This window comes from Apus apus, chromosome 2, assembly GCF_020740795.1.
Source record: "Apus apus isolate bApuApu2 chromosome 2, bApuApu2.pri.cur, whole genome shotgun sequence".
Taxonomy (NCBI): domain Eukaryota; kingdom Metazoa; phylum Chordata; class Aves; order Apodiformes; family Apodidae; genus Apus; species Apus apus.
The window spans coordinates 18,151,259-18,174,431 of NC_067283.1; the positions used below are offsets into that span (position 1 = coordinate 18,151,259).

The 23,173-nt window shown below is 37.2% G+C and overlaps 1 protein-coding gene across 3 annotated transcripts in view; it reads left to right on the plus strand.

The window, feature by feature from the left end:
- The window catches only part of ARHGAP21 (Rho GTPase activating protein 21), a 111,874-nt gene that overhangs the window by 67,305 nt on the left and 21,396 nt on the right, over window positions 1-23,173 (plus strand). For 2 of the 3 annotated variants that reach the window (XM_051609961.1, XM_051609960.1), the window contains exons 5-8: window positions 1,897-1,975; window positions 7,480-7,534; window positions 14,610-14,639; window positions 16,135-18,082. In XM_051609961.1, coding sequence (XP_051465921.1) covers window positions 1,897-1,975; window positions 7,480-7,534; window positions 14,610-14,639; window positions 16,135-18,082 — 2,112 coding nt within the window. The remainder of the gene's footprint in view (window positions 1-1,896; window positions 1,976-7,479; window positions 7,535-14,609; window positions 14,640-16,134; window positions 18,083-23,173) is intronic. The other variant, XM_051609963.1, reaches the window with a different exon arrangement.

Here is a 23,173-nt window from a genome sequence, read left to right on the forward strand (position 1 = left end):
TTCAAGCAGTTCCCTGTCCTTCTTGAACTGAGGGGCCCAGAACTGGACACAATACTCCAGATGCGGCCTCACCAATGCACAATAGAGGGGGAGGAGAACCCCTCTTGACCTACTAACCACACCCTTTCTAATACACCCCAGGATGCCATTGGCCTTCTTAGCCACAAGGGCACATTGCTGGCTCATGGTCATCCTCCTGTCTACCAGGACCCCCAGGTCTCTTTCACCTACACTACTCTCCAGCAGGTCAGCCCCCAACCTGTACTGGTGCATGACATTTTTCTTCCCCAAATGCAAAACTCTACACTTGCCCTTGTTAAACTTCATCAGGTTTTTCCCCACCCAAGTCTCCAGCCTGTCTAAGTCTCTCTGAATGGCAGCACAGCCTTCTGGTGTGTCAGCCACTCCTCCCAGCTTGGTGTCATCAGCAAACTTGCTGAGGGTACATTCTGTACCCTCATCCAGGTCGTTGATGAAGATGTTGAACAACACCGGTCCCAGTACCGACCCCTGAGGGACTCCACTAGTCACAGGCCTCCAACTAGATTTTGCCCCGTTGACTACAACTCTCTGACTTCTTCCTTTCAACCAGTTCTTGATCCACCTCACTGCCTGATCATCAAACCCATACTTGATCAACTTATCTACAAGGATGCTGTGGGAGACGGTGTCAAATGCTTTACTGAAATCAAGATAGACCACATCCACCGCTCTACCATCATCTATCCACCTAGTAATTTCCTCATAGAAGGCTATGAGGTTAGTCAAACATGACTTACCCTTGGTAAAACCATGTTGACTGCTCTTGATGACCCCCATCTCCTTGATATGTCTAGAAATAGTGCCAAGGACAAGTTGTTCCATCACCTTTCCAGGGATGGAGGTGAGGCTGACCGGTCTATAGTTACCCGGATCCTCCTTCTTGCCCTTCTTGTAGACTGGAGTGACATTTGCCTATCCTCCAGTCTTCAGGCACCTCTCCTGTTACCCATGACTTACTGAAGATGATGGAGAGTGGACTAGCAATGACCTCCGCCAGCTCCCTCAGCACCCTTGGATGCATTTCATCCGGACCCATCGATTTATGGATGTCCAGATTATGCAACTGATCCCTAACCCAATCCTCATCTACCTGGGCAAACTCCTCCTTTATCTTGACTTCTACTGAGGCTATATGAAACTGGAGCTCATGGGGAAAGCCTGCAGGAGTAAAGACAGAGGCAAAGAAGGCATTCAGCACCTCTGCCTTCTTTAAATCCTCTGTCACCAGGGCACCCGCCTCATTCAGCAGTGGGCCTATATTGCCTCTGGTATTAGTTTTGTTGGCTATGTATTTGAAAAAGCCCTTTCTATTGTCCTTAACCCGACTTGCAAGGTTAAGTTCCAAGGAGGCCTTAGCTTTCCTAGTTGCCTCCCTACATTCTCTGACAACAGTCCTATACTCCTCCCAAGTAACCAGCCCCTCCTTCCATGATCTATAGATTTTCCTTTTCCATTTGAGTTTGCCCAGCAGTTCCTTTTTTAACCACGCTTTTTTTGAATTTGAGTTTGAGGTAGGAGTTGCCATACATCAAAAGCTTTATATTTAATGATGGGATACTTAAGTGAGCCTCTGATACAGCTTACACCTGATTGTGGTTTTCTTTCTGTGAGTTTCTAGGTGATTCATTTGGAAGCTTGGAATAAGGTACCACATCTGAAAATGTTCTGAGAAAAGAGTAGAAACTTGGCAACCTGTATATGGTTACATATAGTTGCACTGTGCATATTGTTTTTTCATTTTTAAAGATGACTAACCTTGAATTTAACATAATCTTGATTATTTGAGGTACAGAAATACATATTATAAAAAAAGTCTAGACAAATGAATTTAAAGTATAACTTTTCCCTTTACAGGTGACAGAATTATAAAAGTCAATGGAGAAAGTGTTATTGGGAAGACATATTCTCAAGTCATTGCTTTAATACAAAACAGGTAAGATACTAGTATTTAATTATATGCCACCTTATTTTTTTATACTAAGCAGGAAATGAGCATTTATGGTGCTTCTGAAAAGTAATCCTATTTAAAAAAATTTCTTAAAACACACTCAATTCTACTATTTCTGTTTTCATGTATTTACTGAATGCTGGGAATGGTTAGAGAGCAGGTATGCTGAATTGGGTCACAGTCCTTTTATGTCATTACTTGCCACTTGCTAGCAAATCACACTAAATGCTATAGAAGAAGGTTGTCAGAATTTAAAATAGGCAGATTAGGTATACACATACCACATGTGTCAGTTTAAAAAGAAAATCAGAAAAATCTACCTTGCTCAGGAGTTCTGATAACTAGGAGTCAGCACATCAGGCAAAGGAGATTTGTTGGTGCACATCTGCAAAACAACTGCAGTATGTTTTGACTTTCCTCTGTTTTGGAGCAAGTTATGAACCTTGCACAGGGTTGATGAAATAGGAATATTTACTGCTCCTGCAACTCACAAGGGCTTGTTAAATCATGTCCATGTATTAATCTAGGTACTTATTTTCAGGTGTCATATCTGCCTCCATTTTTACAGTTGGTGTCAATTTTTGTTCAGTAGCAACAAGTTTCCAATAGAATAATGAGTTATGTGGGAAACAAGATGTATTATGATCAGCTTGGAAAAGTGTTTTCTAAATACATCTCACATGCCACAAACTATTTTTAGTGAATCTTCATGCGTTAAGTCTTAGTTACGCTCACAGTCTTTCTTGAAGATTCAAAATAGATACATCTCAGCTGCATTTTTTTTAAAATCAACGAAGATATGTTCAAAGGTATGACAGGCAGGGTAGACTGAAATATATTTTGTGTCATTGGTATTTTCTATACAAGAGCTGAGAAGATGGAATCAATCTTTTCTATAACCTTTACTGGAGATACCATTAGCCATGTATTGTTTCTTCATTTTGTGTTAGTACAGGCAGTAATATGGTGCAATAGTGTATGCGCAAGACACAGGACATTACATGCCCCACCAGTACATCAGTCAATGAAATCTCTTCTATTAATCCAAAAAAGAGAGACACCAATCACATCTTCCAGGGGCCTTCAAGGTCAGAGATCCTTAACTGCAGGTGTGCCTCATGAGTGTAAGTAGCAAGTTGTCCCAGTGGAATGCAATTCCTGCCCACTGTGAATAAAGCAGCGAAGCCCGAACAAGGCCTCATCAGTGATTATCTAGTGCAACCAGGAACTGTGTAGCACGCTGCTTCAGCTGTCCACTAATTTCCATCAGTGCACAGAAGATGAAGGGGTGCTATTGTTAGTTAGGAGAGGAGAACAATTTGTTGTCCTGAACCTGATGTGTACATCACAGAAGATTGTAACAAAAGGTCATCTGTATACTTGAGTGCTTTATACAGAAAATAAAACTATCAGGAAGTCTTTGCTGAAGATAAACAGATAAATACTAATTCTGATCTATAAAGAGAATTCAGATTCCATGTCAGGTGTATCTTCCTTGTAGCTTACTGGCAGTGCTTCTCATATGACTAAAGAATGAGCACTCTAATTCTTTGCTTGAAAACAGTTTTTGAGCTCAAAACAGCTTGTTCTATGCATCACATATTTTATTTTTTATGCTGCCATTTCACAGCAAGTAAAATTATGTTATGGTGTATGCTTCTTGCTTTAGCATGCTGTTCTGGCATCAGCAGAGCCATCCTGGGTCAGACTGTTAATCTGTTTGTCAGTTTCCTCTCTGATAATATCCAGTAGTGGATTTGTAGGAGAAGGCTATGAAAACAAAGTATAGAGGGATATTTGGTCAGATAATACTAGCTGCTTTTCAGAAATCCCTGTTTTAGGAACTTGCTGAACCAAAGGTTTTATCTGTATCACTTGATTTAATAGATCTTGATATGTTGGTCTTGCACAAGTTCACTTTTGGATGTACTTAAACTCTTAATATTAAAAACATCCACTGAACACAGTTCTTGCTCTATTTTGTGTCTTAGCTGATCTTTCATCCAACACAATTTCTGTAGTAGACTTCGTACAAGCAACTTGCTGAAAGGCTTTTGAAATGTTAGTTGTCAGTTGAAATCTCCTTTATTCATGACTAGACACAGTTTCATTTAATAGTCTCAGTATGTTTTGTGATGGTTTTCTAGAGATTTTAATTACTGAATTTTTTTTTTTACATTGTTGAATGTAAGTGCTTAATCTTTTGTAATTTTTCTCATCATCTCCAGAATGGTTTTTAAGGATAGAACACAATTTATCCTCTCTTACTTCTGAAGAAATTCCCCCACACGCTCACTGTTCAGCTGTTTAACAATGAAAATAAATTTGGATTTACAGATACTCAGTTTGGATTTACAGATTTTTGAATTAAGTTATCCTGCAGCTCCATTTCCGTAGCTGATCATTATTTTTCTAGGAAGTTGCTCAATTGTAGCTGTATGTCTTCATTACATAATGCTGCAGACATCAGAATTTAGCTGCCTTATATTAAATGACACCCCCCCCCATAAATTCCAGTGGGACTTATAATTCAGCCATGTTTTGTATTGTTCTCAGAAAAGTTTCAAGATGTGTCTAGAACATGATCTGTTTTGCACTTGTTGGAGGCAGCAAGGATAAACTTACACTGATTATTTCCTCTGGAAGGTGAAGGACACAGCCCAAAAGAGCTTCTAGAAATAATGATGTCCTGAAAGATTTGTAATGAGATAATTTAAGTCTATGTTTCCTCATCTTTGGCCATAGTTGTTAGTTTTGTCCCTTAAAAATATATTCTCATCTGTTCACACAATCAACTTGGACATGTGTTGATTACTAGTGTCAACTCAGTAGATTATGTATGGTTCTAAATAAAACAAGAAACAGATTGTGATTCTCAACTTTTTTTTTTTAACTGTGGGGAATTTGAATGATTAAATCTGTCCTGCTTGTTTATCCTTACAAATTCATCTTGATAGTGGTTTGATTATTCAAAAATGTGCTGATTTTAGCTACTGAATTTTTGTTCATGCAAAATAATGCATTTAAAGAGAGTCTTTATGATGATAGTGCATCATAGTGCTTTAGTTTGACTCTTGAATCAACAAATTCAAATTTGACTCCCCAAATGTCTAATTAACATCATTTGAATGATAGATATCTGAGAATTCACAGTATTGCATCTAATATTGTAGTGTAAACTGCCACTTTGGTAGTTCTTATCCACAATTTATAGTTCATAATTTGCATATGCATTGTATAGTATAATACATCAAAGCATTCCTTAATATTTTTGTTTCTGATATAAGAATTGAAAAATGTTCTGAGAGTGCTTTACAAAATTGAAAGTAGGAAGATTCAAATTGTCTCCAGAAGGTTCTGCAGGCAAACTGGAATAGAACAGTTAAGTCCTTATCTGAACTATGTATAAAACATTGTTCCTGAATGGAGCCCATTCCTCTTTTGGATGGCTACTGAAACAGATTTTGAATGGTGTAAATATTTTTTTTCCTTAACAAAAAAAAAAAAAAAAGCACAAAATATTTGTATAAGAAGATAGTTTGTTCTGTTTAAAATTGTAAGTAGGAAACTCTCCTTTGTATCAAAAGTATTTAAAGAGGAACAGTGCTGTTAATCATATTTTGACTACCAAAATCTTCATCTTGCTAAAAAGCATCGATTATTATCAAACCAAGAATTGTCTAATACAATTTACACATACATGCTACCTGCACATAGAAATTAAATTGGACACTTCATTGGAAATGCCTCAAACTATGGTGTCTCTTTCATGTTCTCTTTTTGTTTTACATCTGCTCAAAAGTTTATTATCCACACAAAGGAGCTTAGGCAAAAGTCAGCTCCTCATGACAGTACTTGTAAAGAATAATTTTTAATAGTTTTTTCTTTATACATTCAGTCAAAATGGGAAATGCTACTGTAAATGCACATTAAAAAGAATACTTGTGTTTCTTAAAATTTAGTATTCTGGAAAAATCTCTGTGATACTCTTGAAGACTTACTTTTTTCCTAGATGTGCAAAGATTGAAAAACTTAAAACTCACACTGCTGATCCTTTGGTTTTAAAGCTAAAGTAATTTATGCTGCTTGGTGAACACTGTTTTCCAAAATTAATAATGGTTTAAGGTGATTGTGAAACCAAATACCCTTACTCTGCTATTTTGGAATGCAGCCTTATGTCTGTGGTCTCTAAGAAAGGGAAAAGGAACCACAAACAAAAACATTCTTTCATATAAGATAGCATAAAAAAAATGAATCACACTTTACATGTTTGAGAAGATGACTTTCTGCAGAAATAAGAAGCTGAGGTTCTTCTCTGCGCTTTCATAGATTTCTCAGTGTGCCCTGAAGTTGGCCTCTGTGCTGGTTTTGTCTTTTCTCAGGAAATGCATTATACTGGCCAGTACAGTTAAGCTAATTTCTAGCCTGCTGTAATCTAGTTAGATTGTATGCTTTTTTTACTTGTGCTAGTATTGGTCAATTTGTTTAAATATTTCTTCTTGTGACATGTCGTGTGATATTTCTGAGTAACAGTCATAATCTCTTCATTTTATGTTTTGTGAGCCTAGTTAAAATAGTCTGTGGAAGCAATCTCCTTTGTAGCCAGCCCTTCTCTATACCTGTTCCAGTTTGTATTTAGTGAATGTGAACAGAGTATTCCTTTGTCTCAGATGAGATTATTTCAGCTGTTCTGTAGACAGTGTTACAAACATATAGATCTCTCTTGCTTATAAAAATACTTCTTTTTTTCACTAACTGTGGGTTTCACTGGTTTACAGTATTTGATGCTGGATAACCCATACATACATCGTTCATTCAGTGTCCTGATTTATTTTAAGTATATTAATGGAACTATCAGGATTCCTGTATATTTATGCTACTGCTGCTTTTGGTTTCAGCAATTCAAACTGACAAACTCAGCACATACAGCAAGCATTTTTCATCCATATTTCAGATGTCATCTGACAGACTAAATATTTTTAAGTTGATTCTGCTAGCAGGTGACTGGAGCAGAAGGGTTCATGTCAGTGCTTGCTTTGCTATTGCCCCAGTTTTCAGATGATGTGGTTATGACATTTTCCCAGAAGTTTTAAGGAGTGCTAATAGACTTGAGTTTTAAATGGAAGAAAGAAGTTTTATCTTGTGTTCACAGATTTGTCATATTTTTTCTGAGAAGCTGGAAGAGACTAATGTACCTTATGACTCAAGAGGAAATAAAAACAACAAACTGACAAAGAAAGGATGTTGGTTTAATACACTGGCTTTGCTGAGAACAAATAGAATGTTCAGCTGTATTTCTGTACTGCTCTTGCTTTCTAAGACACTAATGGACATCAGTATTTCTGTTGTATAAAGTAATCTGACATAGTTGAGTGTGGGAGTTCTTGAATGATTCAGTCTGCAGAAGTTAATGGAGCATCTTTGTAACAAGAAATGCATTTTTTTTTTCCTAAAGTTCATGTGCAGTGTTGTTTTTCTTTTTCTTTCAGTGACAGCATATTGGAGCTTAGTGTTATGCCAAAAGATGAGGACATCCTTCAGTTGGTATGTTTATGAAGCTTATATTCAGACAGTATGTTGACTAAAGAGAAATGTCATGCTATTGGTTACAAAGTCTTTGAACTGTGCTACCAGCAAGTAACAAAAGTTAGCATTTATTTGTCTGTCACTCCTTAGATATTTTTGTCCTCGCTTGCCACCCCTGAAATTTCAAAGGAGTGCAAATACAGTGCTGAATACCTTCTTCACATGACATCTCTAGCATCTTGTTTAAACAAATCTTAGAATGGTGTTTGGTTTTTTGTCATATTTTGGATTAGTTTTCTTATGTTAGAATGTATGAATTGGATTGCTTTCTTTAACTGGTTTAACTAATTCTAAAGAAGTCAGGAATCATTATTAAATTTAAAACAAATAGCACATGGTGCTTAAAGTTGGGTTTTTTTTTAATAACTCAGGAATCAGCAGTGGATTTCCGGGAAAGAAGCAAGATGATGAATGTGCTGAAGGTCATTTAAACTTTTAAATGATAACTGCTGGAAATAATTTGTTATACCAGTGTCTGTATGTTCTCAGTTTGAACTGAGGTCCTGTCTATATAGTGAGATAACTCATTGCCCATTTAGTGTCTCTGAGTCCAAAACAGCTGTGAATAAAATACATCATGTAAGTGTGTATTGTGAAGAATCAAAAAAACACCTAATGTATCGATATGCTCTAGTTTATTTTTAATTGGAAGTAGAGAAAAGGAGAAGACAACAAGCAGAGTAGACTTTCTGGTTAGTTGTTGGAAAACTTATTTTCTGATCTACACAGAAATAGTAAGACTTGACTTTAAATAATAATGAAGAAAAACCTGTGGGTTTCAGTAGCTGTTTTTCAGCATTAACCAAGAAACTGTTTTGAGCTGAGGCTGAAGATAGAAGCTAGTATAGGAACTCAACCAGTTAGGCTAACAAGCCAAGGTCATTAGAATAAAAGTGGTATTTTGAAAACATCTGATTAAATATTTCAGTAATACAGTACAGAAAATGTTGGGGCAGGGGGTGAGTTTTGGTTGCATGAATAAGTGGGAGGGAAAGACTGAGTTGTTTTTGGGGAGGGGTGGGGGTTGGTTTTGTTCTTTAAATGAAACTGAATACATAGAAATGCAGGAATAGTTCTAGCTTTTAAATTATCTGTATGGCCCTATGCATCTAATGCAGTCTTGTAGCTGTAGCAGTCTAAGAATCTGGGCAAAGCAGTATTTGTAGGTTTATAGAAAAACCTTTGTATTTGGCTGGGCAAGAAGCTCTTAGGCGTATCTTCCCTCTACTGACGAAACACAAAGCACAAGCTTCAGGTGAAACGTAGATAGATAACAATTGATTGGAATATAACTTGTAATATCAATAAGTAGTGAGCTAAAGGGGGCAGAGGATGAAAGAAAGACCTTGCCTTTGGGGTACAGAAGGATATTAGTAAAAAGAAAATATAAGGTAATTCTGGAGGAAACTGAGGAGTAAAAGTAAAAGAAAGTGGAAAAAACACCTGACTGTGGGAGCTCTAGCAAAAAAATGGACTTATATGTGGGAATAATTTCCAGTTGTCATTAAAAAAAATGTTTTCTGTAGTCTGCAAGACTGAGCATCATGTGTACTCAGGCCTATTGTAAATTACTTTCGATAGCTCTGGTTTCTTCATGTGGTTCTGTCATGGTCTGTATTGTAGTATGTATGTTTTCAGGTGTCAGCCTTTGATGGCAGAGTTGCAATGTGAAGATACAGATGACAGAAATGAATGGCATCAAACAACAGAGGTCTTCAGTTGTGGCCTGTAATTTTCTTGCTTTTAGACCACTACAGAGGAGAAGAAAATCTTGTAACTTCAGTCAGATTGAGAATCTGTGCAGTTCTTCTGAAAATGTTGATTATTAATCTTCAGTCTTTAGATGTTAGGATTTACTGTCCTGGGCAGTCTACTCCAGGTCGTGATGACTGGTTGCTAGGTTAACCACATGAAGAGCACAGTTGCTCGTTTCTGTTCTTAGTTTGCTATTTACAAACCTTGAAGGTAGTCTTCAGAAATACCCATATATGCCTGTGAACCGCTTGGAATATTGAATTTCCTGAAAACAAGCATTTAAATCCATTCATCAATAGTAACAATGAAGTTGATCCAGTCCACAGGTCATTGCCCTCTGCGGCATGTGTGCACCCCTTACTTAGAAGGGGAACTACATGTGAAAACCTGCCATTAGTGAAGTCAGTCACATTTGTTCACCGGCATGATCTTGGAAATGTCACTTTTGGATGGGGGAAAAGATACTCAAAACATTTCTATCCATGAAAAACACTTGAAATTCTTGAACTTGCATTCAGGTCAGCCTTATTATGACTCTTTTCAGTAGACTGTAGTGTCTAATGTGTGTGTTAAGGTGTCCATAATATGCAGGATTTTTGGACCTTTTTTTTTTTTTGAGATACGTATTCAGGTTGGAATTTACTTCTTTGCTAATTAGTCCTTGTGTATGTAAAGAAGGATAAAGCTTACATGTCACTGAATTTTCAAGTGTCAGGCACTTGAAAATACCACTCTTAAAAATTGCATCTTTATTATGTTCAACATTGGAGCCATTTATGTGGAAGGTTATTCATAATCAGCTTATTAATGTATATAAAGGGTCTATTATATGTAAATATATGTAGATATTAATTTGTTGTTTGTGTGCATATAAAAACACATGCTTATAGGTAAGTTACCCTGATTTTTCATCTTTCATTTTCTGACACTTCCCTCCCCTCTCACTCAAAAGTTCTGTCTTTCCTAACTTTTATCATACCTCAAACAGATTCATTTCAAGGAATTTTTATTTCTAGTTCTAGGTGTTATCACCATTAAATTTTAGTAGTGTACAACTCTGTTGAAACTGTTCTGCCTTACTGTTCCAGAAGGATCTTTGTAGCTTCATTTACAAAAAGATTTCATTGCGCATGCTGTGAATAAAAGTAATTGTGAAAATAAAAGGAGGCTTCTTACTAGCTATATGTTTTATATCTTCGGTACTCTCTTGCATATCTTTTAATTTACATCTTAGTCTTTCCTTAAAATTACAGACTATTGAAACTGTGGATCAATAACTGAAAGTTAATACATTTGAACAGAAATGCCCAGCTTCTCCTGGGCAACAAAAATCGTAGATGAGAATGACCAGGAGAGCAAGTGAAAGTCAACTAAAGCATGTATTTTCTTTTTTTTCCTCTTTTCAGTCAGGTGATGCGAATGTTTTCAGTATATTGAGAGGTCTGGGCAGAAGAGAAGAGTTTGCTGCTTTTGAAATTTCTGATACTTAAAATTTTTTGTATAACTTAGCAGCTCTACAGGTACCCTGTAGTACCCTGAAATTGCTGGTGATGCACTTGTATTAAAAACATGAGAAAACAGAACAACAACTGGCATAAGGACATTTATTCTAAGAGTTATATATGCTGCAGTAACCTCATGCCTCTGACTACAGGTCTGCCTGTAGTCAACTTGGACAATATTGGCTTTTTTTTTTTTCTTGAGGTCATCCAGTTGCATCAGACCTAACAGAGCAACGTGGCTGTTTCATTGGCAAACTGTAAAATATTTTAATTTGCTTTACTTTTAATAAATAGGGATGTTTTAATAAGAAGCTGTATTTAATCCACAGTCTTGGAGCATTTGTTTACTTTCACATTTTGTACTGATGCAGGTAGTAATGTGAGCATAGGTTAATTGAAGCTCTGGCAGCAAGTACAGTGGGAAGGAGGTGTGTGGTGTAGAGACATAGTGACCTAGAAGAATGTGCTGGCAGTGAGAGCAAACTGGAACATAGGAGGTTCCACATAAACATCAGAAAAAACTCCTTTACTGTGAGAGTGACAGAGCACTGGAACAGGCTGCCCAGAGAGGTTGTGGAGTCTCCTTCTCTGGAGACATTCAAAACCAGCCTGGACACGTTCCTGTGTGATGTGCTCTAGGTGACCCTGCTCTGGCAGGGGGGGTTGGACTAGATGATCTTTTGAGGTCCCTTCCAACCCCTAAGATTCTGTGATTCTGTGAAGAAGAGATTTAAACTTAGTTATCTAACATTGCATGTGTTAGAAAATACTATTTGCATCGGCTCACCTCAATTTAGATTAATATTTACAAGAAAGTCTCTTACACAACCTGTATTTGGAAATTACGTTTCTGGGGCTTAAGGCATTAAATTTTATTTGCTAAAATTTCACTGACACTGGAAAGAAAAGGTATGTGGGGTTTTTTAAATAATGTTATCTGACCATAGTGTTTGCTGGGTTTCTCAGAGTAATATGCAGCCACTTGAGCTGTATCACTAACATTCTTACCAGAGTAAACTATAACTGGAAAATACTTCTTAAGACAGCTGAAAACTGGTGTGCATTTCCCATAGTCATGGTAAGTGTAAGTCAGGACCTGGGAGGAGACTAATTCAATGGTAAAGGAACATAATCTTAAACCAGACTGGTTGGAGAAGGAAAGAAGAATGCCTCAAACTCAGTCTTGCAGTGTGCTAAGCACATCAGCTTCTGATTCATCAAAATGCTTATCTCCCATTTTGCAAGTAGTTTGGTTGAATTCAGTAGATATTCAATCATTAGTGAAGTGTAGTGAAGCGTACACATCCTCAGTGAAGCACATGCCTAGGTGCTTTCATGGATTTGGAATAAGGGGCGTAGGTATGGTTTTTGCTCAAGCTGTTGGAAGTGTACAGGGTTTCTTTTGAAGACCACTTCTATGTTAGCTGTCACTATTCTAACATCAAATAGCATAAAATCTAGTGGGGAAGAAGTACTAGCAAAACCCTTCAGCTGAATTTGAGGGTTAATAAAATACCTTGTAGAATGCTTTAGTTGCTTAAAATTGATTTTATATATCATACAACATGAATTTATTTTCTTACCAGTTAAACCTTTGATGTGCTAATGTTTATCTAAATTCACAGTAAGAAATTAATTCTTTGCCATAGGAGTTTGCAAACTTTGTGCAAACTAACCCAGATTGCAAGGTGAGGAAGAAATTGTACCAGTAACTGGAAACATGCAGAGTTCTTACTGTAAGTGCAGCAGTTTTATTCTAGTCATTGTTGCAGAGCCATCATCCATCAAAGCTGTTGATGCCACTCTAAATTGTTATTTGTGTGGTAACTTCCCGTAACTGCCATTTTTTTGAGAAGGTGGAAGGAGCTCATAAAACCTTAAGACTGATTTTTGGAATTTGTGAGAAACTGCTGCATGCCCATCTTCTGTAAGAATTGAAGTGGCTTGGCTCATATCTGAATCAGGAGCATCACTGACCCAGATATTTTTTAAGATATTTTTTTTTGTTTAAGTTGGAAGGTTTTTTCTTTATCTTCAAGGCTGTAAAAAGCCTTAAAAATAAGTCATACCCTCATGGCTTTTTTATGAGTATACCTCTGTTGCAGTCACTTAAAGATTAAGGTAATATTTCCACATGCTTCATAATTTGAGGAACTATAGGAAGAAGAGAGTAATATTCTAAATAATTAGAAAATAGTAATATTTTAAATATAGTTGCAAAATGTTATGTATCAGAATAATGTATGAATGTTAATAAGTAAAGTACATTGATGTACTTCACAGTTTTCAGTCTCCAGACCTCTTCTAAAAGTGTAACCATCACCATCTGGTTAAAGCAATTAAAAGATTTCCTGTAAAAATGGCTCATAATGTATCATTCAGCATTACGGTATTTGGAATGGATCAGTGCATTTCTTTGTAAGTCACAATATTTCTCTGTGGGCCCTTAATCAGAACTATGAAACAAAGATATTAAATATTCTTTTGTGAAAATGTCACAGCTGCTATTTATAAACTTTTTCTTCACTGAAAAGAAATTCAGGTTTGTTTCAGTAGCTTCTTGGTAAGTGGGTGGAATGAAGTTGAAAGGAGATACTATGCTTTCCATCATCAAAACCTTTTTTCCAGTAGCTTTTCTTACTAAGAACTGCTGTCTGGGTATACCTGCAATCATGGAAACATACTCTTTATTTGGGGAAGGGTGACATCTCATTTTGGACCCTGTGAGAATGCTGTCTTTTGAAAAAGTTTTAATATCTATGATAAATTTTGTCAAGAACTGAGAACTGATCATCATACTTATTTGTAGTCCTCAGCTACAATCAGATCACACCAGTTTTGAAATTTAGCCTTTCTGTTGTCAAAGTCAATGGAGCATTGTTTGTCATGGGCATGTTTTGCAAAAACATAAATGCAGTGTATTTTTATATTAGTGTAATGTGTGTGTATCCCAAGTTTTGAACTGTTTTATCAAGCTGTACAAAGGAATAGCTGTTTTCTGACTGGGGGAGTTGATTGTTTTTGTTTATCTTGCATGCTGGTAGTCTCTTACTGTGTCTTTTCTGGGTCTTCAGCTTTTTTTTTTTTTTGTAATTCTTACAGCCTGTCAAGATCTTAAATAGGCATTTATTTAAACATTTGGAAATACTTATCTTTGTATGTTCCTTCCCTCCATTAAATGTGCCAGGGGAAACCTGGCTTGATTTTTACTAAGAGTGGAGGAGAAAAAAAAAAATACAAATCACATGAGTAGAGTGTTTCTGCAACATCATTCCTCTGATTTCAGATGTACAGCATGAAAGCAGCTGCAGTCAGCTGACAGCTTGTGGTCGTGTTCAAATATATGTGGGGAAGAGCCGTGCTGGTTTAAATGCATAATAAAGCCGTTGTTTCGTCACCAGGAAGCAGGGATGGTAGCAGCCCAGGGGAAACGAGAGACAGTAATGTTGCTATAGTGGAAGGGTAGTAGTGTTGCATAGAGTCGGAGCTCTCTGCAGGCAGCTGTAAGGATGCACCAAGCCAAAATGGCACAAATGTATTTTGCTTTCTGTAAGGGTAGAGGATAAATGCAAGGAACAGATAAAAGCCTGAGAGTAACATGCTCACCAGGAGGAAGTTATTCTTTATGCTTTACTGCCCTTTACCTCTGTTGGTACCTTCCAGTGAAATCAGTGTAGTTATATTTTTAGCTTGCTGTATCCAGCATCAATATGACAACATAATTCTGTCTTTACATCTGTAAGCAGTTTTTACTATGTTTTCCTGTTTTCTGCCAGCTGCAGTTTACAAAGGATGTCACGGCACTGGTAAGAAATGTACAGTAGCCATTTCTCTGACGGTTTTGTAAGGCATGTTTTTCTTAATGATTTGCGAGAAGCAAGAATATGAAACAGCAAGTTTGTTGGAAATGAGCTAGATAGGCTGCGCTGAATTTTCTTCATAATGCTAATTTCTTAATTTGTGGTTTATGCCTGTCTTATTTGGTTGGTTTTCTCTCAGTGTGCTTTAATATTTTGCACTTCACTAATGCTCGGTGTAACATTGCAGCAGTGCTGGAAATGCCTCGCCCTCCTCTATACTTTGCTCTATGTTAATTTTATGGCTGCACTTGGGCTTTTATAACTTGTCTAGTGTTAAGACAGGGGCACATTCATATTCTGGAGTTGAGCATGTTATGATTTGGACAAAAATGCTGGGATATGATACCACGCCTAAGTGTGTAAAAGCCCTGAGAAATAATTTTAATCTTCTGTTGCATTGGCAAGCTCTGTGTTGGCTCTTTATTTCATTTATGTTTAAACTGAACAAAGTCATGCTGAAGTCTTTCAATAACAGGATATTGTCTTAAGTATGCTGTATGCTTCTTCCTGATTTATTTGAAAGTTCTCTTAATTTCACAATGATAAATGCTGCTTTTCTAAAAGGTTACAAAAGGGTATTAAGTGTAATATAAGATTTTTTTTCTCAGTAGTCAGGCTTTTAAACATAAATGCTCTAAGGATACTAATCTAAAAATTTAGTTTGTGTTTTAATAGTGTATGGTCAGTAGTGGATATATATGATGAATTTTCATGCTGTTTGTTACTTGAAGTTTAAAATGTTACATATGATTAATATTTTTACAGTGAGATTTGTGTGTCATGTACTGGCTGTCTCCTGTAAAATTTAAGATGACTTAGAGGGTGTTGGTTTACAGCAAAGATGTTACTGCTTCAGTTTATTCATTTTGTGTTCAGGAACAGTAGCTTTTATGTAGAAGACATCTTAGGAGCATATGTCCATTTGTGTGTATTTTTCATATGTACTGTGTTAAATGAGCAGAGTTCTTTTAAGCGAATAGGGAATTTTCTAGTGCTAGCTGAATTTATTATGCAGCACTTTAACCTGTCAATTCCTGTGAAATTCTAGTTTCCAGCAATGTGAAGCTTAAACAAGAAGAATTTGTAAAACATCATGATAGAAAACAAAATTAGGGGGGAGAAAAGTACTGTGTTTTCTGCTTGTGAATTTTGGGAAACCTCTCAGTGCCTACCTGCAGCATTTGCTAGAATTGGTCATCAGTTAAGTTTTTAATTGTTGAGGGAGGGGGAGCGTATGTAATGATTTTGCTTGATCTTTTTCTGCTCACTAAGGGGACAGAATGCTATTTTTATCTTTCTAACTAACATTTTATCTAAAATTATAAATAATATGAATTTTGTACTTTTGTTCCCTTTCTTGAAGCTCGGTAGTGCAAGTGCTAGATGGTGAACTTTTCCATGTCCCTCACTACTGAATACTCACTTAATCTTCTCTCCACAGGCGTATTCCCAAGATGCCTACCTGAAAGGCAATGAAGCCTACAGTGGTAACGCCCACAACATACCTGAACCACCGCCAGTATGTTACCCACGCCTGACATCCACAGCTTCTGTTATAGCACAAGCTGGTGACAAGCTACCTTCTGACTTCTCGCTGGGGAAGCAGCAAGTCAGTAGACCTGTACGGGCATTGACACAGCCAGAGAGGACCTACAGAATGGAAATACAAGTGCCTCCATCACCAACAGACATAGCAAAATCAAATACAGCTGTGTGTGTTTGCAATGAAACTGTAAGGACTGTTATTGTGCCTTCTGAGAAGGCTGTAGATTTGCCATCTTGTAGAAATAATCAGGCTGGTCCAATACACAGGACAGAGGAAGTAAGATATGGCTTAAAAGATCAAACCAGTCTAAAAGGACGGACCACATCACCATCTTCTTCAGTGTCCACTGCCGTTGTACTTCCCCAGACTCCAATAACAAGGCCAGTCGATCCAACTGGAACACTAAGTAAAGCTTCTAATTATGTAGTATGTCCAGAAGGAATCCCGAGCACTAGACCTCCTGCTCAAGTCACAGACTCGCCCTCAGTCTCTACTAATCATTACAGTTCTCCAGCGTCCCACCAGCATATAGACTGGAAGACCTACAAAACTTACAAAGAGTACATTGATAATAGGCGCATGCACATGTATGGCTCCCGAACAATACAGGAAAGATTAGATAGTTTAAGAGCAGCATCTCAGAATACAACTGATTATAATCAAGTGGTGCCAAATCGCACTGCTTCCCAGGTACGGCGCAGGAGCACCTCTCATGACAGGGTTCCGCAGTCTGTTCAGGTTCGGCAGAGAAGTGTATCCCAGGAAAGGCTTGAAGATCCCGTGTTGATGAAAGAGTGGCCACGAAGTGCTTCACAAGATACTCTAACTTCACCTTCAGTTAATGCTAGGAATCACAGGGCTCAGTCATGGGATTATCTCAGCAAACAGGGTGAAGTGCTAGAAAATTTTCGTTCAGAGAATCTGATTGCAGATACTGGTGGAGATAGGAGAAAGACTTACAAGTGGACAGGGTTTACTGAACAAGATGATCGGCGAGGTATTTATGAGAGATCTAGACAGCATGCATTTCATATGTCCCTTCGAGGTCAGAATTATCCTATGGCACCAAGTGCTTGTATTTCAGAGAACAGGAGAACAGGTAGTAGAGCTTCTCTGCCTGGTTCTCATTTTCAGAAGGTTCCACCAGATATAAAAATGTTACAGTCTTCTCGAGATTTGCAAACTCCTGGGGGAGTTTCAAGACCTACAGCTGTTTCACAGGAGAGATTGTCTCTCACACCAGCCAGAAGTTCTAAAAGTAGCTCTTTGAAGAACTCTGCTCCCTATGCAGCAAAACCATCATTTCCCCTTAACCAAGGACTAGATGCTATTGCCAGCAAAGACCAAAGAACGGTAAATCACTTGCATCAGAGTGGTCTGTTAAACCAACAGTCAAGGATCCGAGCAGAAGGTGCTCCTGATCACAAAACAGAAACTGGCAAAACCACCCAACCCTCCTCTCTGTCTCCAGCTTCCACCAAACTTGTTCAAACAAGTGAGAGTTCAACTACCTCTGACAATGTAGACGGTTCCATCAGACAAAAGATTCATGATTTTGAAAGGGAAGATGTCCATGAGCCTGAAACTCTACAAACGGATGTTCAGGAAAATGACAAAGAAATAGTGGTCATGCGAGACAAATCACCTTCTGGCCTCCAAACTCCACAGCCTTTGAGGCATCAGTCCTACATCCTTGCTGTAAATGACCAAGAGACAGCCTCGGACACTACCTGTTGGTTACCTAATGATGCTCGGAGGGAAGTCCACATTAAAAGAATAGAAGAAAGGAAAGCATCAGGTTCCAGCCCACCTGGTGACTCCTTGGCTTCTATTCCATTTATTGGTGAGTTAAACTATTCCAGTGTACATCAAATGCTTTTCTCTGCTAAAGATGGAGAGCACCGTGCCAGGTAGTTGGCTGCTGTTCCTGTAAACCCTGAGGTTAAGGGGTGTGACAGCTCTTTTCTCATCTAGAGTAATACTAGATTGGTAAAACAAAGTATTTTTCAGTGGAGGAAAAAAATGTTATGTCTTGTTTGGAGTCCTGGAGGATCAGTGTAAAAAAAGCCTACAGTGATGTAATATTTTTCTAGAACTTAACCCCCTGGAGAAGTCTGCATTATATAACTGCATCTGGTTGTCACTCCACATTATATGCTCATGTGATATATGTGGCCAATAGCATTTGCAGCACCTTTCAGAAGATTTTTATTTCTCCTAGTAAAAAATAACTTTGGAATCCAGTAAAGAAAGAATATGGATGCAAATCCATATGAGTGGTTTGTGAAAAAGACTTCATCATTTGAATAGGTAAGGTTAAAGCTTTCTGAGACAGATATGAGAGAGAGGAAAGCTGTTTGAGGTGAAAGGATAAAATGAAGTGAATTTGCAAGTAAGGGTGCTGATGTGGATATGAATTAAAGGGTTTGTGGGAGCAGAATTTGGGAAGACACAAAGATTCTCCTGGGAGCTGGGACACAAACAGGTTGGAATTATAAGAAGCTTATACAGGGGTCTGAGCACTTCTGAGATAATTTGGAAAAAAAGAGGAACTCTCATGGAAGGATTGTAAATCAAGGGAAGTACAGTCTAGTTCTGGATATGTGAGGAATTGGAGTTGTCTGGTGAAGAAAGAGTTTCAGTGGCAGAGCATTTCTGTTCTACTCAAGGATTTAATGCCTGTGTTGTCCTTGCCCTGCTGTTGTTGAGTTGAATTTTCTTTTGTTGTGGCTGGTTTAATCTTTTGGAGTCTAGATGCCTGCAGAACATACTCCACATGGATTGACTGATTTATACTTGACTGCGTGTACTTGAATTTAGTATAATAATTATTTAGAAAATAATTTTTATTCTCAAACTCATGTATGCAAAAACAACTCTTCTTAATACTCTTCAGTTTTTGTACAGATTAGGTTAAGGAGTTACAGATGCGTTGTCTTAGCACAATTATCTTCTATTGTGGAACTGCAGCAGTGATTTTTTTCCCCTAGAATTATCTGTAGTCTCTGCTACTAGTTTAAAGTAAATAACCAAAAATAGTGAAGAAGCTTTGTGTGCATTGAAGAATGGAAATAATACAAAAGGTATAATAATTATGTTCTTTTGACAGAATTTCCTTAAGATGTAACAAAGATGCTTTCTTAGCTAGCATATGGATTTCATGTGTGGTTTTCCTTTTTGAGTGGGAGTTTTACGGATTTTATTTTCTTTATTACTGGATGAATCAGGATCCAGTATAATTTTGGAATCTTCTTTCGACCCTAATTGATTAGTACAGGTTTGTAAGGCATGTAAGCAGTCTTCCTGCAGGGCTTTTTTACTGCTATGCTTAAAATCAGTGTTGGATACTTGATTTAAGTTACTTGCAGTATTTGTGCTCCTTCAGGAGTGCTGGCTGGGAGTTTTGTAATCCAGTACAATTTAAGTGTTGTGTAAATGTCAGATTAAGTTTGTGTAAAGCAAACCCAAGCTTTTCTACACAGTCTCATATATTGATTTTGACAAAGATTTGCCATGAACTCTTACTCTTGTGGCTTGCTTTCAGATTTTAGAGAAATTTAGATTAGAGATAAAATTAAAGATGGATTAAAAGTCAAAGAAGCATTAAACATGCCAATTGTACTGCATTCTGGTAGCAGCTGGGCAGTTCAGAAGAAAGAGTTGTTACTCTCCATTGCAGCCTCTTGGCATAACACCCCATGGGACTGTGCAAATTCCTCTGAGGTCCTTAGTCTCTTGGACTGGAACTTCCTAAATACTCCAGAAATACTAAAACGTGGTGCTACTAAAGCAAGGGTATGGCCTGAGCCAACACTCTACTGTGAGCTGTCTGCCTAGCAAGAAATTCTTGTGCCAGTACAGGTTCTGTGGAAACTTTGTTCCACAGCTCCAGCACATTGAAGATGAAATGACCCTCTCTGAACAGGAAGAGTATGAAATGCCAGTAAGAGTGGGCATCTTCTGCAGTTAGAATTAGTATGCATGTTTCTAACTTAGCTTATTCCACTGTCATGCTTAATTACAGCTTGACTTGCTAAAAGCCATACTTCATCAGGCAGATAAAACCCTAGATCTACGTTGAAATTCAGTTAAAGGCTATTTAGCTCTTCTGAAGAAAAATAATGTGGATTTTTCTGTTTTGTGTTCTGCTTTGGGTTTTTTCTTTTTGTCCCCCTGACCAGCCTCTGCTGCGCCCCTTTCTACAGATTGAGAAGGATGTTACTTTGAATACAGATGTACCTTGGTGTTGACTGCTTCCCCTATGTTTACATCAACATAAATGGTTTTTGCAGTATTAAGTTTTATTTTTCATTTCATAAATGCACTTTCTGAAGTAGCTCTTTGGAGGAGTGTAAAAATAGAAATTTGGGGGCAATAAGTATTTTCCAAGGTAATGTATTATTTTAGCTACTTCATGGTGTGTTGATTTTTGTTACCACTTTCTGTTTGTTAAAAGTAATAAGTATGGCCAGACCATACTTTGGTAGAAATTCAGCCAGAAACAGTTGGCTTCTGCAGTGGTATTTTATGACTAACCTGTTCTTGAAAAAAACATGTCAAAATGATACTAGATTGTCTCTTGTAATAATAGCATGGTGACTTGCACCACAAACAGAAGTCAGAGTTACCATTGAACTTGATTCAGATTGCAGCAGATTCTTGTGGGATTATAGTGGGTTACTGGAGGAGCTGCCTTTTGACAGTAGTGTTTTCATAAAAGGTTGTTCTGAAGCTGAGAGATTAAATTTTGGTTTGCATTTGCTAATAGAAACAAGATCTGGTAAGAGCAAACCTAGTAGGTAGATGTAGTATCATTTGTAGGAAAAAAATGATTTATTTGAAAAAATTGGGCAAAATACTGTCTACTCAGACTCTTCTTCAGGTAAGCAGATGTTCTTGGGGAATAAGGAATCTGCTGGTTTTACAGAAAACCATACTCTGGTATTGCAGACTTCAGTACTTTCTGTGTGCTACTAAATGCAGAGCACTGTGGTTAGCTTGGAAAGTTGCTGTTTCTATTTCAGATCCAAGGAAAGAGTCTGTTCTTGAAATACTTGCTATTCTCTCAAACTATACCAGATAGTCTAATGAAAGATAATGACTTTTACCCACAAATTGTCTCACCTGTTCTCTAGGCTACTAAAAAAAACCAACCCACTCTAGGCTAGTAAAAAAACCCTACAACATTATCTCCATCAGTGACTATTTTAGCAGTTGTTGCTCCTTGTATATTTTTTTTAGACTTACAATATGTAAACAATTTATTTGAGAACAGCAGATAATAAATGTCTGACCTACTGAGTAACTTTGGAGGTGTTAACCTGCACTGGGGATGGAAATTAGAACACTATTCAAGATTTTTGTAACTCTTGAGAAAAGGTTGATTCAGAATATAGTTATTTTGATACATTTCTGGAACATAGTTGTCTCATGTGCATGTCTGAGATTTTCAGCTTGCTCAAAACTTTTTTTTCCTTCTTACACTATTCATTGTAGAGTAAAAAGCAGTTAAAAAAAGGATTTTTTTCAACTCAATCTGGGAGTTGGATTGAACTACCCATATGAGTGGAACTGGAGAAACTGCTTCAGTACTTAACCTGACTGCAGTATGTCTAGCTGTCAGTGCAGTGTAGTGCCTTGGCCATTGCTAGTGGGTGAATATTCTTTCCAGCTTCACAGTGTGTTGTCATGAAAATTAATTTTAAATCGATATGTTTTAAAATACTTAGCTGAAATAAACACCATCTTGAAGTTTGTTGATTTTTTTATTATTATTTTTTTTTTAATCAAACAAGCCCATAGTCATTCAATTTCAGATCTTTTCTTTTAGGCATGAGATAGCATCGGATAAGTATGAAGGCTTTTCCTCAGAGGTGTGATCCCATTTTTGAAAATATCTAGTACATCTTTACCCTAGAAAAATTTTAGGTCACTTTATTACACTATTAATTTGTGAATAACTGAAAGAAAATTAGCCAGATAAAAATATTTGGATAGGCCTTGATAACACCCAGGTGTAAAAATTAGATGAGCGTCCTCTCTTCGGCTGCAATAACAGAACAAGGATATATGATACTTGGTACTTTCTAATCTCCAACCATTTGCACTTTACAGTGTTCATGAGCCAAATGTGGTATTAAGTGCTCCATAAATGTCTCCATTCTCTTTTGTACTACAGTAAAATTTTGCTATCCAATACCTTGTATTGATTTAAATAAAGATTTACCAGGAGTTTCACAGCTTTAACCACGATATATTCCACCTTTTTGTGTGTGAATGTGTTGAGGTGTTTTTTTGTTTTGGTTTGGTTTTGTTTTTTGTTTTTTTTTAAACCTGATTCTTGCTGGCTGAATTTCTCGTAAAGATACTGTAAATGACCAGCAGACTGCTGATCTTGATTCACCCTATCCACACCACTCATAGTTTTATCTCTCTATTGCTTCTACCTTAGCACAGGCAACCAACCATAGTGATTTCTGTGCTAGTAAACAGGCAGGCTCTGCTTTTCACCTTGCTTTAAGAGCTGATCTTCATGCTAGTTTTCAAAAACTTTTTTTTTTTACTGTATTGCAGTCTCTGTTTTACTACAAAATCCTGTGATAATAAAAGCATTTGGGTACTTGTTGATGAACAGGATAAATTTTGCTGCCTTCTAGTGAATTCTACTCAACCTTATCTTACTTTGTTAACCAAATATTGTTTTACTAAAGTAAATTAACTAAGAAATTAGGATTTGAAGCATTCTAAAATACTCAACATTAGTTGAATGTTTCAGACATCTTTATTGTACATGTGGTGACATTCTTCTGGAAGCAGTGGTGTATAGGGTTTGTCTTACCAGTACCTTTAAATAAGTCATATTCATAATTCCAAGTGCTTTTTTGAAGGGGTAATGAGTTTGCTGTCTTTTTCTAGTTAAATAAATGCCATACCA